Below are 17305 nucleotides of genomic sequence, written 5' to 3'. Positions count from 1 at the left end.
TTTTATTGTCATAGACTTGTCTTTGCAATCCAGGTATGGTTTTGAAAACTTATTGTTCCCAGATTTTGATTTATTTGGTGCTTTTTGCGTTAAAAACTAGTTGAAGAATTGCTTAGACTATACATTGTCTACTTTGTTGATGCAAAACTCTGATAAATCCAGGAGAGACAAAAACCAGCTATCAGGAGACCATATCAGTACTAGCACTGACTTCTATTGCCATTAGCTTCTTCTTCATCATCCGACTCAAGGTACCCTTGATCAATCCTCTCTTCTTTCAGCTGTTTTTCTTTGTCCAATTGGATGGGCATTGTCAGATCATAACCAAAGAGAGAATTTGATTCAAAACAGATTGAAAAAGCTTCAACTAATTTATATGTTTTGTGTTTGGATGCGATCACTGATTTATCCCTTACCTGACAGGAACAATGCGTAGTGGCTTTTTGAATGCCTCTTCTTCAGCTGATTCTCCTTCATCCAGCAGCTTGGACAAAGGTTGCCGCAACAAGAGGAAATCCAGGACAGATCAACAGAGACAGTTGTCTGCAGTTTCATCGCTTGCTTGTATTCCCATTGGTGAGAGTATCAAGAATGGCATGATAAGCAGTGATGGTAATCTTTCCATTAGTGACGCAAAGGATCCTCACAATACAAACCCTTCTCCTTGCACTGCTGGATGTTGTAGCTATGCACACCACATGATGTTATCAAATCAGTTTAGTCATCCTAAGAATCACACAGGCCTTACCCACATGCCATCAATGGACTGTAGGTTGCAACCGAGCGATTGTTCCACAGGTCTTCAACACGATGAGCATACTGAGATCCTGGATTCGGATTGGGATCGGTTCTTGGAAGCTCAGTTAGAAGAGATATTGATGAGTATGTTGGATGTTGTTTACAAGGATGCAATTAAGAAAATTGCGTCATTTAATTTTAGCCATGAAGACGCTTTAAATGCTGTGCTAAAAAATGGAAGATGGAATGGGCAGGATGCCCTTGCGAGCCTAGTAGAAAGTTCATTGACTTGGTTGCAGAATAAGGAAGTGAGAGTTGGTAGTTCTGCTCCAGATTTCATAGACTTGAAACAATTGGAGAGTTATGTCCTCACAGAGATGATTTGTATGCTAAGAAAGGTTCGGCCTTATATGAGTAAGGGAGATGCTATGTGGTTCTTACTGATGTCTGATTTGAATGTATTCCTTGCATGCACCTCGGAGGAAGATACAATGTTATTAGCCTCGAATGACAAGGATGGGGTAGTGTCCAATGTTCGCTTACAGCCCACACCATCAAATCTCGATTCCCTGCCCACAAATGCACCCCCCAACAACAATGTAGCGTGCATCCCTTTATCAGAATACATTGTACAAACACCTGCCTCATCGATAAGCTCACAGACACTGTCATCATCATCATCTCATAATAATAACCCCTCTGCATTCTCCACTCCAAGTTTTTCATCCTCTCATGTTGGCAAGGTTTCTGTAGCAACTCGGAAAACTACCTCCAAACTGTCCGCCTCCTCGAACAGCACACGTTTTCCGGTCGCTACATCTACAAAAAACGAAGCGGTAAATTCGATTCAACAGAACACCTTACACAATCCAAGTGTTGCGAATTCTTATAAACTTTCTTTGCCTCATATTCCAACGTTGGAGGAACATTCTGCAAACCTAGGGTTGTATTTTCAGCAGTGCAATAATAAATTGGAGTATGCAGAAAAACTTCAGACTTGGCAGCCTGACCATATGGTTCCAAGTGCGCATACATCAGATACATCGCGTCAAGCCATGCAAATGGCTGCTTTTCCGCAATGCTCTGATGCCAGCTCAAATTCAAGATGCTCAATGTTGTCAGTTCAAGCAACATCCCTTCGGCATGATTCTAATAAAGCTAGGGCTTTCAATAATGTTTGCCCAAATGTTGCGCTACAACCTGGTAGTAATCAGCCATTGCAGACAGACCTCCACATAGGGAGGCTGTTGCCTACAGTGTCTGGTTTTCAAGATTCATCATGTGACAATGCTTCTACTATTGAAGGAGTCCTAGTGGCAAGCGGAGTGGATCTTTCTTTAGCAACGTCATCTTCTCCAATCGACAGTGTAGCCAAGGAAGGTGCAGGCAATTCACATATGATTGATTCCAGTAAGGAGATTGCTTCTTCTCAGACAGGTCACAGTTTGTTGGCTAGCCAGGTTCAGGGATGCATTGACCCAAATGCAGAAGAGAGGAAGACTGTTATGCTTTGGCAGCTTGTTGACCGTGTAAAGTACATTGAAACCCAACTTCAGGAATGGACTGATTGGGCACAACAAAAGGTCATGCAAGCTGCAAGGAGATTAACTAAGGATAGCAGCGAACTCAAGGCCCTTAGGCAAGAAAGGGATGAGTACATACGTTTGAAGAAAGAGAAACAAGCTTTGGAAGAGAGCACGATGAAAAAATTGGCTGAAATGGAGAATGCTCTACGCAAGGCGGTAAGTCAAGTAGATCGAGCTAACTCAACAGCATGGAGATTGGAAGCTGAAAATTCAGAGGTTAGAGCAGAGATGGAAGCAGCAAAACTCGCCGCAATGGTATCAGTCTCCGAATGCCAAGAAGCTACCAAAAGGGAAAATAAATCAACAAAAAAATCACAAGGATGGGAAAAACAAAAGCTGAAGCTGCAGGAAGATATCCTTGATGGAAAACGGAATTTATCTTACATTTTGGGGCAGCTCTCACAAGCAAAAGATCGACTTTGTCAGACCGAGGTGAGCTTTTTCTTTATTGGATGAATAAATATACGTTAATGGCTAGTGAACTAGAAGCATTTGTTTGTTTATATTATAGGATGCGTAAGTTTGCATTGTGACCTAAAAGCAAAGGTTAATAGCCAAACTGAATAGTTTCTCCACCTCCTGCTTAAATGTTAGGCAAGATGGAGACAAGAGAAGACAGCCAAGGAAGAAGCACTTCGGCAAGCTGGAACTGAGAAAATGGCAAGGGAACAACTAGAGAGATCTGCGAAGAGGAGGGTAGAGGCATTGCAAGAGAAATGTGAAGCTGAGTGTCAACTTCATCGTGATGAAGTGAAAAAGCTGGAGCAGGAGATTGCAAAGGTCAAGGTATCCTTAGGATTGCAACCATCACCTTTGAGCTGGGAAATGGTTTCGAGGAATTCTGAGAAGAATCTAAAGCAAATGCATTTGAAATTGCTTTTGGAAATGGCTGACATGCAGAAGAAGCCTCAGGCGGATGTACGTCGAGATCGGGAATGTGTAATGTGTCTTAGTGAAGAGATGTCGGTTGTTTTCCTACCATGTGCACATCAGATTGTATGTGCTAAGTGTAACGAATTGCATCAAAAGCAAGGTCTCAGAGAATGCCCATCTTGCAGAACACCCATTCAGAGGCGAATTCGAGTATATGGAGTTCAATCGTAAGAAAAAATAGTATGAAATTTCTTTCCTTTACCAACATAAATTTTTCGCACTGAGGGGTTGCATTTCAGTCTTGATAGTGAACAGCTTCACATCAGGAAAGATTGCTGATGGTTGAAGCTACTATTGGGAATAAGTAAATAGATAATGATTGTGATTATGTGGGCATACACAATGTCACTATTTCCAATTTTTTTGTCTATTCTTATAAAATCTTCTTCCGTGTTTGAAGATGAAAACACTATGTGAAAGAGTTACTGGCATCAGGAAAGATTGCAGATGCTTGATGCCAAATAATTATTGGAATAAAGATATAGAAAAATATATTCATAAATAGGCCTTGCTATTCATTTGCCCTATAATTTTAAGCATTTCAGTTTGTTCTTTTTGTAGAAGCTACATTAGCTGTGCAATCATTGGCAGCATTGTCTGGTTTAAATTTTGCATTTCTCAGAATCTCACCAATGAAACATGATTACTTTCTAAATTTTGTTGGTCTAATCACTCGTGAGATTGTAACTTGTGCTAACTATTCATTTATTTATTTCTTGCCATTTGTTTGTATTTACATGTGTAGAACGAATCCAGGAATGTCCAATATGTGGAAGTTTCCCCTTCCCTACAGCTTGTTTGAGTTATCATCCATACAAAGGGTCACATTGGTAACCTTGTCGAACTAACGAGGTTGCACAACATTGTTCGGTTTATTGACATAGAAAATGAATTTACTCGAATGGTAGTTTCTAGAGAAACGAAATATTCAATTAATTTTTGGTAGATGGATGATTGCATCGATGGAATGTATACAAGAGGTTCTGAGTTGTTAGTATGGAAGTTGTCATTGGCAAGTCAAGTCAAAACATTCGTAGTAAAAGGCATAGTAGTAAAGGGAATATTATTGATGGTAAGCAAGAATGCACACGGTAATAAAAGGCATACACTTAGGAATCGACAACGGTTCGGTTTCAGCTTAACCAGTTTGGCCTAGTCCAAACCAAAATGAGTAAGCCTTAACCGGTTTGGGAGTTTCCAAACTTGAACCAAACCGGTTCCTACACTAGTTATGGCTAATCGGTTTGGCCAAACTGATTAAGCCTAAACTGTTTTGGAACTGATTTAGCCAAGTTGTTAAGCCTTAACCAGTTTGGAAATTGGTTTGGCCCAAATCGGTTTGGTTTGGTTCGGCTTGAGCCATCCCAAACGAAGCTCAAGCCTAAACTAAATCGTGAAACCGTTTCAAAACGGTTTAACCATTTGGTTCAAGCTTGAATTGAGCCATTGTCGATTCCTACGTATCATATACCTCATAAAATCAACACAACAAAAAGAAATAGTGAGGTTGAGAATAGATTGATTCATTGATATGGCATGTAGTTTAGGAGAGTTGATATATGGGTGGCATTGATGTGTGAGAATAAAACTTTGATTCCAAACCTTGTGTTCTCCAAGCAATACAAATCAATTACTCACCTTGGCAATGCTCCATCAAATGGTGTATGGGAAACTATGATATACTTGTACATAATTCGTTTTTTGTAAATCAAATTGTAAATATCATGTTGATATAGTGATATTTACGGGTTCTATTGACAATTTCATTGTTTTTTATTCCACTTTCTTGATTTGTCATAATTGATCATATCATGGAGGAATCTCATCTTTTGTTTTTCTTTGTTGGTGTTTGGCCATGTATATATATTTATGACAATAGGTACACAAAAATAGTTAGTTTAGTTTTCACAAATATAGGGAACACATCAATGGATTCAACTCCCGTTAAAATGGTAACAAACTTGATTTGACTCATATGATGGTTCTTGTGACATGTCCTTATAATGACATCATAACTTCATTTTGAGAAGTAACAATATTCTTCCAACACGATGCATTGCATTTTGTAGCCCAAGAGAACTACAAATGGCATGCCTCCATCTAAATAGTCTCGCCCTTGAAAAAGAACTCAAAACAAAACAAGAAATAATGCAAGTACCACTCATCCACATGTATATAGAGTCCACAAAGGTGTTCATATCCACAAGATCTCTACTATCGTTGACAACACATAGATGGTTGTGTTCATCATTAACAAGAAAAATGCCATTATGAGGATCGTTACATATGAGGAGGGGATCATTTGGCGATTGAGATCATAACCACATGTCTACATATACATACCTATCAACTTCAAAATGTGGCACCTCCAATACAAGAACATTGAAAGAAGTTTCCACGAGTGGGGAAAAACGGAGAGTTTAGAATGTCTGAGCTTGACATGTATGATGAGGGATTCATCTTCGTTGGGCTCTCTCTATATGCTAGAAGAGTAGTTAAAGGTATATGTATATATATATCTACAATGGGATTGATTAGCAACATCCCGCATGTGATTGTTTCTTCTGCCTGCTGAAAGTGAACAGGAGGGAGGGAGGGAGGGAAGAGCACCAAATCATCTATCTCTTTTGCAAGATCTCATATACCCCCTCCCCCACCCCTTCACTCACCCTTGGAAAGGAGGTAATATTAGCTTTTATGGATATTCTCATCCTTCTCTTTTCAAATCTAAAAAATGTGGACGTTTTTTAGTATTATTTGGGATGTACATATTGTGGTGTCCATGTGTTCCTTTGTGCCACCTTTTAGGACACCCTTTTTAGCACGCATGTAGCTAAGACAACCCAAATGGGTACCTTTGTATCAACTATAAATTGAGCAAAAAGTAAGAAGCTACGTAGGTTGGTTTTGATCTCTTATGTGCATTTCACATATTGGTGGAGATGCGGGGTACCAATTCCCCACGTCCAAGAATCTGTCTCTTCCGCTTCGTAGGTATGTATCACTCTCGCCACCATCAATCACTTGACCCACACTATCTTGTTAGTCTCTAGTAGTATCTCTTCCATTAGCACCGCCTTAGTTCACCAGTTAGGCCTCCCTCCATCCAAGTCCTTTTTGACAATCACCAACATCTATACCACTCTCGCACGCAAGCATATTGCAACGTCACCTTAGGCAATCTCACTTTCTCACACCACTTTTATGTCTTGCCCCACCAACTCTGCCCCCTCACCTTAGGTTGGGATTGGTTCCTCAAGCGTCGTGCTATAATTTATTTCATTGTCCACTAACTTCTTGTCCCACGAGCTTCCCTGACCCCCCTCCTACATGATAGCCCTCCTGTCCCCCACCTCAGCCAAGTCTAGGTGGCCCTCAATCCACAAGAGCGATTGATCTTTTAGACAAATGGCCTCACCAAATGCCTCAACAGCAAGCGATGGCCGTACGAATTAGTTATTTTTCGAGCACTTTATGGGTGTGTCCCCCGCCTCCCACCAAAATCGTCCATTGACGTCCATTCCAACCCTGCAGACATGGATAGTGCCACTTGGGGGCTCTATCTCCAATAGATGCCTCCCCCTCCTTCGACAAGCCAACTTCTGAAACCTACAAGTCGCACAACAATGCCAGAAGCACCGAGGGATTCGGCTCGTTCACTGTAGTTCATGCCATCAGATCCACCACGTACTTGCTCTGACACGATTCCAACGGTCGATTCACCTCCTCCCATGTTGCCCACATCAAGCCCTATGCCACCCTAGGCCTAACTTCTGACCCCCGTTCCATCCCCATGGCATAAACCTCATTGTTTCTCTAAGGGGGGAAATGTGGCGTGTATGTGTTCCTTTGTGCCACCCTTTTAGCATACCCTTTTTAGCATGCATGTACCTAAGCCAACCCACCCTTTTAGCACATCCTTTTTAGCACGCATATAGTTAAACATAGCAATGGGCGCGGTTCGGTTTCGGTTCGGTTCGGTTTCTTGACCTTGAAACCAAACCAAACCAAACCAAACCGGTTATTCAGAATAAAAACCAAACCAAACCATTTAAAAAATTTGAAGCCATTTAAACCAAACTATTTAAGCCAAACCATTTAAACCAAACCGTTTAATAGGTATGAGAAACCAAACCATTTAAAACCAAACCGTTTATGTAAAATGTAGAACCAAACCGAACCGGTTTACCAAAAATCAAAACCAAACCAGTGTATCAAACATCAAAACCAAACCAAACCAAATTGGTTTTGACATAATCCAAGCAACACGAAACAATAAATTGTACCAAATCAAAGACTAGAACACTATAAAATAACAGAAATTCACAACACATTTTCTGAAAATTGTTAATTTGTGAAACATGATAAGATATTACATAAAAAGATAAATGTTTTTTGGAATGATAACAAAAATCCATACAATAGAGTTCCAAATTTCCAATTAAGAACAACAATCCATATAATAGAGTTCCAATTTTCCAAATCCATAGGACCATATATGTAAACTTAATCCAGCTTTTTGTTTCCAATATTTGAATAAGGGATTCCTGAAAGTATAAAATATACAAAAGAATTAAGTAATTCATAATGTGGTGGTAACATGGACCACACCTAGATTAGGCCCCTACCAAGCCCCATGCACCACACATAGACCACACCCAAATTAGGCCCCTACCAAGCCTCATGCACCACACCCAAACTAGGCCCCCACCAAGCCCCATAATTAGTAGAGCTAATTGGAGCGGGAGAACACCCTCCACGCTAAGAGAGAGTCTATAAAATGTAACTTGAGACATAATGAAAAAGGGGCTATTCTTGAGAGCATTTCACATCTTGGTGGAGAAGACGGGCCAAGCCACCCCAACTCACGACCCCAACAACGCCCGCCACGATGCAACACGACAACAACGACGGCAACGCAAACTCGATGAATCCGGAATTCCTACAACACAATCAAGGACACCAGCCCACATCGCCAATCGACCAACTGGTTCAAGCTCTGTCCAACATCATTTTACAAGTTAACCATACTAACCAAGCCATGTTGTCCTTTCTTTCAGCACGATCCGAGCCACAACAAAATCTCCCGGACTCTCGAGTTCGCCCAAAACCGTTCTCCGGCCTACCATCGGAAGACGTCCTCTCTTGGCTGGATCATTTCGAAATGGTGGCCAGTTACCAGGTCCAGTGGCCACACCCTCGGAAGGCAATGGAGATGAAGACACTCCTCGAGAATATCGCAACAACATGGCTTGTACAACAACCCGAAGAGACACGCAACGACTGGGATCTGTTACGGGCAGCCATGATTCGGAATTTTGCTCATCAAGACTCCCGCCAGACGGCCCTACAACAACTTGAGTCAATTACCCAACAACCACGCGAACCCATCACCCAGTTCACGGTTCGTTTTGTGCAGGTCCTACGCCGGGCTGACGCCAACATGTCGGAGGACATGAAGTTGTTTTTTTTCTGGCCGCGTATACGACATGACCTCCGCCGCCGTGTACGCGATCAAGGCCCGACGACACTACACGAAGCCATCCTCACTGCCCAACGCATCGAAGCTGCAGACGCGCACGACATGCACACACCAGGTAATCTCAGTCATGATCATACAAACACTATACCAGCCGTCACTCCCATGGACATCGACATCCAGAACGCGCAATTACGTGCCAAGCGTGCATTGCCCGAACGAGACAGCCAGGGACGCCCCAAATGTTTCTACTGCAACAACTATGGCCACATTCGGCGTCACTGCCGAAAGTGGCAGAATCACCAACAGAAGCATAACGTCCAATTGGCTGACGCTGCCTCCCTCTCTGAGCTCCCGGAAAACTAATGCGCGGGGTGCCGCAGGGAGAGCCGCTCCCGCACGTCCACGTCTCCACGTCCTCAACTTCTCCCGTTTCTCCCACGATCGAGCCGCCCCCGCACGTCCACGCCTCCACTTCATCAACTTCGCCCGTTTGTACCACAATCGCCCGCCTCCAGCACACGACCCAAGAAGTTCTCCTCGACTCCGGCAGCAGCATATATTCCATCAGCGTAGATTTAGTCACCCAATTACAACTTCCCACGAGCCACGCACCGCCCATTAAAATCCTCTTCGGCGACCAACAACGGGTGTACCACTCACATACGCAAGTCAGGTGCATGCTCACCATTAGTTCCGCCCAGATCCACCATCGTTTCTACGTCCTCCCGCGCCAGTTGTTCCCAATCACCTTGGGATGTGATTGGTTCCTCCATAGTCGAGCCTGTCTCGATTTCTCCGCACAACAGCTCATCCTCCCAAATCACATTCCGATCGCGCTCTTCACTACTCCGCGGGATACCACCCACATCAGCAACACACAGTACCTGATATCACCGGCGGAGCGCATCAAAGACATCAGACGGCTCCTCGCCACCTTTCCCTCGTTGTCTACACCACCTGTAAAACCTCCCTCGGTCCGTTTTCCGATTCACCACACGATTCCTACAGGCAACGCCCGCCCCATCAACGCAGCTCCCCGACGTCGCTCGCCTCTCGACCACGAGCGCATCGACAACGCCGTCAAAACTATGCTCCAACAAGGGATTATCACACCTTCCAAGAGCGAGTGGATCTCGGAGCCACACATGGTAAAGAAAGGGGATGGTTCTTACCGCTTTTGTGTCGACTTCCGACAACTGAACCATGTCACCACCCATGACCGATACCCCCTCCCGCGTATCGATGACCTCCTCGACCAGCTTGGCAAATCAAAATACTTCACCTCCCTCGATCTAGCCTCGGGATATTGGCAGATCCCGATGAATCCTCACGATGCCCACAAAACTGCATTCCGCACTAGGAAAGGCATTTTTCAGTTCACACAGATGCTCCATTTGAAATCGTCGGATGGGACATTATGGGCCCCTTTCCCGAGTCACAAGGAGGGAACAAATTCATCCTCGTCATCACCGAGTACTTGACGCGTTGGGCTGAGACGGCCGCTATCCCAGATGCAAAGGCTATGACCATCGCCTCCAAACTATTGGAGAAAATCATCTTCCCCCACGGTTGCCCACTCCAAATCTTGTCTGATCGAGGACCCCAGTTCAACGGTGAGCTCCTACGCCTCGTTTCAACACAACTAGGAATCCAACAGTTATTCACGTCACCCTACCATCCGCAAACGAATGGGTTGACGGAGCGCCTCAATCGAACCTTAAAACAACAAATCTCAGCCTACATCGATCCGCTGCACTCAACCTGGGACCGAATCTTGCCCTTCGTTACGCATGCCTACAACACAACTGTGCAAGCCTCTACCCGCATTAGCCCATTTCGGGCCCTTTACGGAAGGGACCCGCGCTTACCCCCAGAAGTGGCAGTCCCGCAACCAACCACACGACTCCACGCTGACGCAGTGTCTTGGTGGTCCCACCTACAACAACTCCAGCCCCTCCTCCGCAAATCCCTCACGAGCAACCTGCACCAGGCACAACTACGCCAAAAACGACAACACGATATAGGCCGTGTCGACCATCAATACCACGTCGGTGACAAAGTCCTCGTCTACTTCCCCATCCGTCGTCGCGGTGTCGTGCCTTTCGGCTCCGGATCGTTGCGTGAGTCGGGTGGGAACCGCCGAGGTTTTGGACTAGGAGAAAGAAGAATATGAGATGAGGCTAGTAATAAATAGATTATTAGAAAGAGAGATAGAAATTTCGTGAATCCCACGAGTGTATTGTATTCGATTAATCAATATTTAGATAAGAATATGTATTTAGATTGAAAGAAAGATATAAGAAACTTGTGAATCCCACAAGTATAGATTATATTATTTTCGTGAATCCCACGATTATATTAATCGGTTGGTGTTTTCGGAAATATATCCAATTTCCAAATATTTCACACACTATTACATTGTGCTCCCCATCCTTATGTAGTGATGGGAGAGACTAAGCATAGCTACATGCTTTTTTTTCTAATATGTTCATGCACACTAAATATGCATGTGATGCTTTTCTAATCCTTGCTTTTATTTGCTAAATATAGTGCTCATGCACGCTAGATGTGCACGAGTCACTTTTTAGTTGCTTGCGTTTTTTTCTATAAAATATTCACACACTCTAAAAATGCACGATTTACCTTTTAATAAAGGTAGGCGCAAATAAAGCACTTATAGTTATTAAATCTATTTATAGAACACTAAAGATAAGGTAGTATAATGGTAAAGTTGAGGTTTGGCTATGTGGAGGTACAGGGTTCAAATCCTGCCCTATGCACGTGATAAATATCTTGATATATTATTTTATTTATTTATATGTAATTAAATCAGTTATATTATTTTTACTTTTTCACGTAGTGTACGAAATACACTACGACAGCGGTCTCAGCGAATCGCTCATGCACCGATGGATCGGTCCCTTCGAAGTTCAAAAGCAGATACGCGACACTACATACCTGCTCCGCCGCGCCTCCAACAACCGCTCTACCTTTGCTCACCAGTCTCGCATGAAGCCCTTCCATCAACTACCACTGCCCCCGCCCACACTCATGCCTACGCCCACGCCCGTGTCATCCCCCCGTCTAGAACCGTCGTCCACGCCTCGTCGCGCTTCGACTGCACAGTAACTTTTTTTTTTACAAGGGGGAATTGTGGTGGTAACATGGACCACACCTAGATTAGGCCCCTACCAAGCCCCATGCACCACACATAGACCACACCCAAATTAGGCCCCTACCAAGCCTCATGCACCACACCCAAACTAGGCCCCCACCAAGCCCCATAATTAGTAGAGCTAATTGGAGCGGGAGAACACCCTCCACGCTAAGAGAGAGTCTATAAAATGTAACTTGAGACATAATGAAAAAGGGGCTATTCTTGAGAGCATTTCACAATAATAACAAATTTAAAGAATCGACTAAAAACAAAATAGTAAACAACATGTAATAAAAATTACAATGACTTTGAAGATCTCCAATTGCAACCACTATTGTCGTTAACATGTCAAAAATCAACATGATTCCTGTACATATAAAATACATAAAAACAAGTAAGTAATTATTAATAAAAATACTTTAAGTAAAGACTCAAATAAAAAACAACCAAGTAACAAGTATGCATACCTTAATTTTCCTTTGACTATCATGCGATATGTAATCTATTACCTCGTCTTCAGCAACAAGATCATCCAAATTCATTGTTAGTTCCGCATAACTGATGTGAAAATTATCTAACATTTGAACATTACATTCTTTTAAAACATTCATCCATGATCGAACGCACATTTCAGCTTTGAAAGTGCATGAATGTAGTTTTATCCTATTATCAAAGGTCATTTTTGCTGCCGAATTAGCCTCTTCAGCAGGTACTGATGATGCTGGTATACTGAGGTAATCACATGCTATCCTATATAGTGAAGGCATTGTCGATTTATTATCATTCCACCATTGTAAAGGATCCTTGTCCGTGCTAGCCGAAGGAAGTCTCATAAAGTGCTGAATTTCTGACTATGAATCGGAAATAAGACTTTTATTATTTACACCCATTAACGTCCAAATTTTAGAATTCTTATCATTTTCATGTATTGTGGTTGAAGCTGAAGGTGGTTCAACATCACTCGAGAACGAGTGATAGTGGGACTCAATCATGCTTTCAACCAACTTAATATCTAACTCTCTTTCTGTATGATTATTTGGAAGAGGCAATCTATCAAACAAATAAAATGGTTTTAAACTCAAATAAAAAATCAGAAATCATGATGATAATTGTACGATATAAAGGTAAGCATTACTTGGGATCAAGAAACATTGCTATGCGAGATTGAATAGACTTTAACGATTCTTGATACTTAATTAAATATTGCAAGCAGTTCTCAGATGCTCTTTGAAGCACCTCTTGTGTGAATCTAGATGATCCTGGAAGCGAAGAATCTAAAAATTGATTGCAATGATTTAGTAAACAATTATATGCTAGCGATGCTAGTGATAATGTAGGATATCTTGAGCCTCCCAGAAAAGTAGAAACCTCGGCCGGTGTATCTAGCCATTCCGCCATGGCATGTATGTGACTCCAATCTTCTCTGGTCAAGACATTACCATTGAAATCACTTGATATTGTTAAATCTGAAATTGTAAAGTTCAATACATCTTTATCCTTGATAGATTGCCTAAACATTTCCAAGGTAGAATTCCATCTTGTAACAACATCGAGCCTTGGGGGTTCCCTTTCATGATGCTCAACCATCCTAGCATACTTCCTAAACACTTCCCTTCGAACCTTGCTAGATCTAATAGTATGGAGCACTGTTCTCAACTTTTCTGTTGAGGGTGAGATAACCTCTAATGCTGCCTTGATACCCAACTGAAAAGTGTGAACCATACATCTTAACATATGTGATGGAGCCAAAATTTCCTTACCATGCTCATCTTGTAACAACATGCTCAACTCTTTTGCAGCTACTTGTGCATCACTCGCTCCATCAAAAATTGTAGCTAAGAGTCGACTAGAAATATCAAAGGATCGAAGTCGAGCAAAAAGGGCATGTGCACAACGCTTCCCTGATCCAACACCTGGAAATACATGCACAAAATCCAATAACATTGACCTTGACCTTGCTGTTTCATGACATACCCAATGAAGTGTCACTGAGTAAAAGCCCTTCAAACTACTATTTGACCAACCATCAAATGTTATGGAAAATCTTGATTGGCATTTCGATAGCAAATCTATCACCTGACGACGCAACACCACATACATTTCTAGGATAGAACGCTTAATTGTGCGTCTTGACTTTACTTGATATCCAGGTACAATTTGTTGCATGAACTCCTTAAATTCAGGTGATTCCACATGTGCATGGGGCAATGTTCCCTTCACAATATACTTCACGATGGCAGCATCAATTTTCTTCTCTAAAACATGAGATACTCTACCTGACTCAATTGAAGATTGAATGTGCTGTGATATACCTGAATTTTGGTCTGGGCCGCTTGATAAACGATGCTTTTCTGCTAAATGTTTGGCTATAGTGCCTGTGGATGTTGTAGAAGACCAACAAACATGGCAATGATGGCATCGTCGTCGAGGTGTGCCATTATCCATATAAAATATGATGTGAGCATCTGTCCATGATGTGCGTAGCCTTTTTCTTGAGCTACTTGTTGACCCACGACTAACATCAATTGAAGATGAGTTCATTGCAGCATCAGTTTGAGATGATGATTCCATTTTATGGTGTCCTATAAAATTCAATTAACTCAATTAGCACATTTCAAATACATTATAATGAGAAAAATAAATGAAGTAGAAAGTTTGCTAAGTTAGCTAAGAACAGTAAAACAACCATTATGTCTAATGGAAAACATAGAAAGATAGACATGTTAACATAGAAAGATACATTGTTACATTGCTAAGTTAGCTCAACTTGGTGGCTTTTTGAGATTCTTGGGGAGGCAAAGGATTTCAAGACCATAGAATTTCTCATGGAAGACATAGTTAAGGATCAAGTTAGTTTGATACCGAATGCTTTCACAGCTATTGCCAAGGTCTATGCTTATGTTGGAATGCTTGAAGCTTCTGTCACAGCCTTTGAAAGGATGGAGAAATATGATTGTATTCCCAATTCCCATACATTTAACATAATGATTGATGCATTGGTGAAAGCAGGGTTTCCAAAGCAAGCTTATGGGATGTATGATAAGATGCTTCAACATGTTTTGTTAACAAACTTGTATATATGTAACCTTCTTGTTTATTCCTTCTAGCAAGAAGAGAAACCAGGAGATGTTGCATTATTTAAGATGATGAAAGAAAAGGGAGAAGTGCCCAACATAAACACTTATAATTTCCTTGCCAATGGCCTTTCAAAAGCAGGTGAGGGAAGATGTTAAGTTATGTGATTTAATCAAATTTAGTTATAATTAAATCTGAGAGAGAATTTTGGACCTATTTTATGAAGCACCATAAGCCAAATCCCGAGTCTAATAAGCATAAAGATAATGTCAAGAGGAATCTTGTATATATAAATAATTCCATAGAGCAGTAAATCGCAATGAAACTAACATCCCATGCACTGAAGTTCTGGCTGCACAATACAATACAAATATAAAGTAAAGTACTGGGAACAGTGATAAGGGTTCGGCCCAATTTGTGAGAAACCGATTAAATGCAATGGAACTATATGTTATGGTGCACTATACAAATGTAATGCAGAGGAAACCCGGAAATGATAAGGTTTCAATCCAATTTATTAAAAACGATGTGATAATAAATTCCACCATCAAGAGCATGATTTACTTCTCATACATGTCTAAAATGATCTTCAACTCATCAGTCAAAGAGAAGACTGCAATTTTTTCATGTTAACTAAAAGGAAAAACTTAGCCTGTGTTATGGATCATACCTGTGTTATGGAGAGTCTGGAGTCTGAAGAGCAATGAAGTGGTGATTGGAAGTGGTGATTGGTGGTTGCCGCCTCAACCTGCACAATGCCACCTGTGTAGTGCGCCTCCTGAATCCTTTCTGTTCGATAGTTGTGTCTGTCTATTTGTAGATACACTGTAGTTTGTAGTATGTACTTACTACTACTAACTAGTATTAGGTCCATAGTAAAAATAAGAAGGGTATAATTTATAAAATAGAAAATTTAGGAAGGGTATAATTTATAAAATTGAAAATTTAGGGCTAGGGTAAGAACCTATAAACCTATAAACCGAACCAAATTAATAGAAACCGTTAGCCCGATAAAACCGATAAACCGATAAACCGATAAATGTTAAACCGAACCGAACAGAAACCAAACCGAACTTTCATTCTTTAAACCAAACCAAACTCATTATTTAATTTTGAACCGATAAACCGTTAAGCCACAGTTTAACGGTTCGGTTCGGTTTGAGCCGAAACCGTGCCCATTGCTAGTTAAACACATAAGAGATCAAAACTGTCATGGCAAGACTCGAACCCATGACTTTATGCTACATGGGTCGAGCTCTTACCATTAGATTAGGAATTGTATTTTGTAGAATATTATTTTCATTTATACTTTATCATAGAAAATTGATGTATATTCCAGATCTCTCTGGAACATTCTAGAAGCTTCAAGATTATTCCTAAAAACACTATAAAAGGAGGCACAAGGCATTGTTTTGAACCAAATTGGTTCAACGCCAGTCTTAAGCCTCTTAGCCGCTTGTACTTATCTTTTCACATAATATATAGCTGCTGTCATCATCTCTCTCATTCTCGCTATCTCTCTCTCTCTCCTCTTCTCACTTCCTCTCTCGGGAATCTTACGCAGTCCCGTCCTCTTAGTACTAATAGTACTGCTGTTCTTAGTACTAATTCCATCTCTGTTTTAGTACTATTCCTGACAGTTTGAACCAATTTTGGTCTCTAGCCTACTTGTCACTCTCCCTCATCCTCCTACCCTTTTCCCTATACTATGGCTACTGTTAGCGCCCAAGAATACCAATCTGTTTTCTCCGAGCTACAGTGCCTAAAAGAAAAGTTTGTTGCCCTGGAACAAGAAAACCAACGGCTGATAGGGGATCTGCAACAAATCGCTCTAGAAAAACAACAAACGCAACAACAACATGGGGAGTTAGCGTTACGGGTACAACAACTCGAAGCAGCGTTGCAACAACAAGGATCCAGTTCCCAAGGATTTCATAAAGAGCCTAAGATTGGACTTCCTGTGAAATTCGATGGAACGCGTTCGCAATTCCGGGGATTCCTTAATCAGGTACGCTTAGTCATCCAGATGCATCCTTCCCGATATCCCACTGATGCATCTCGAGTCGGTCTAATAGGCACGCTACTTAGCGGCTCAGCCTTGGCATGGTTTGCTCCGCTTCTAGAAAAACAATCACCCTTACTTAATAACTTTGAAGATTTTATTGGTGAGTTTAAAGCCTGCTTTGGAGACACCGACAGCATCAGGACGGCGATCAACAAGATCCGGCGATTGCGTCAAGGCGATCGTCCAGCCTCTGCCTACGCGGCGGATTTCCGCCTACTTGCTTCAGATATACCCTGGGATGATCAAGCACTAATGGAGCAGTTTCGCTA

General features: G+C 41.8%; 1 protein-coding gene across 1 annotated transcript; it reads left to right on the top strand.

Moving 5' to 3' along the window:
• The first annotated feature begins 385 nt into the window (after window positions 1-385).
• Window positions 386-3989, top strand: LOC147864581 (putative E3 ubiquitin-protein ligase RF4). The gene is made up of 2 exons (XM_087320517.1): window positions 386-2756; window positions 2919-3989. The coding sequence occupies exons 1-2, from the start codon at window positions 429-431 to the stop codon at window positions 3426-3428; spliced, it is 2838 nt and encodes a 945-aa protein (XP_087176643.1). The 5' UTR covers window positions 386-428; the 3' UTR covers window positions 3429-3989.
• The last annotated feature ends 13316 nt before the right edge of the window (window positions 3990-17305 follow it).

Source organism: Azolla caroliniana, unplaced genomic scaffold (assembly GCF_043228905.1).
Source record: "Azolla caroliniana isolate FFs.n. ecotype wild unplaced genomic scaffold, voAzoCaro1.0.p SCAF_5, whole genome shotgun sequence".
NCBI lineage: Eukaryota > Viridiplantae > Streptophyta > Polypodiopsida > Salviniales > Salviniaceae > Azolla > Azolla caroliniana.
Note: the sequence above shows the minus strand (reverse complement) of the source record. Positions and strands in the feature narration are given on the sequence as shown.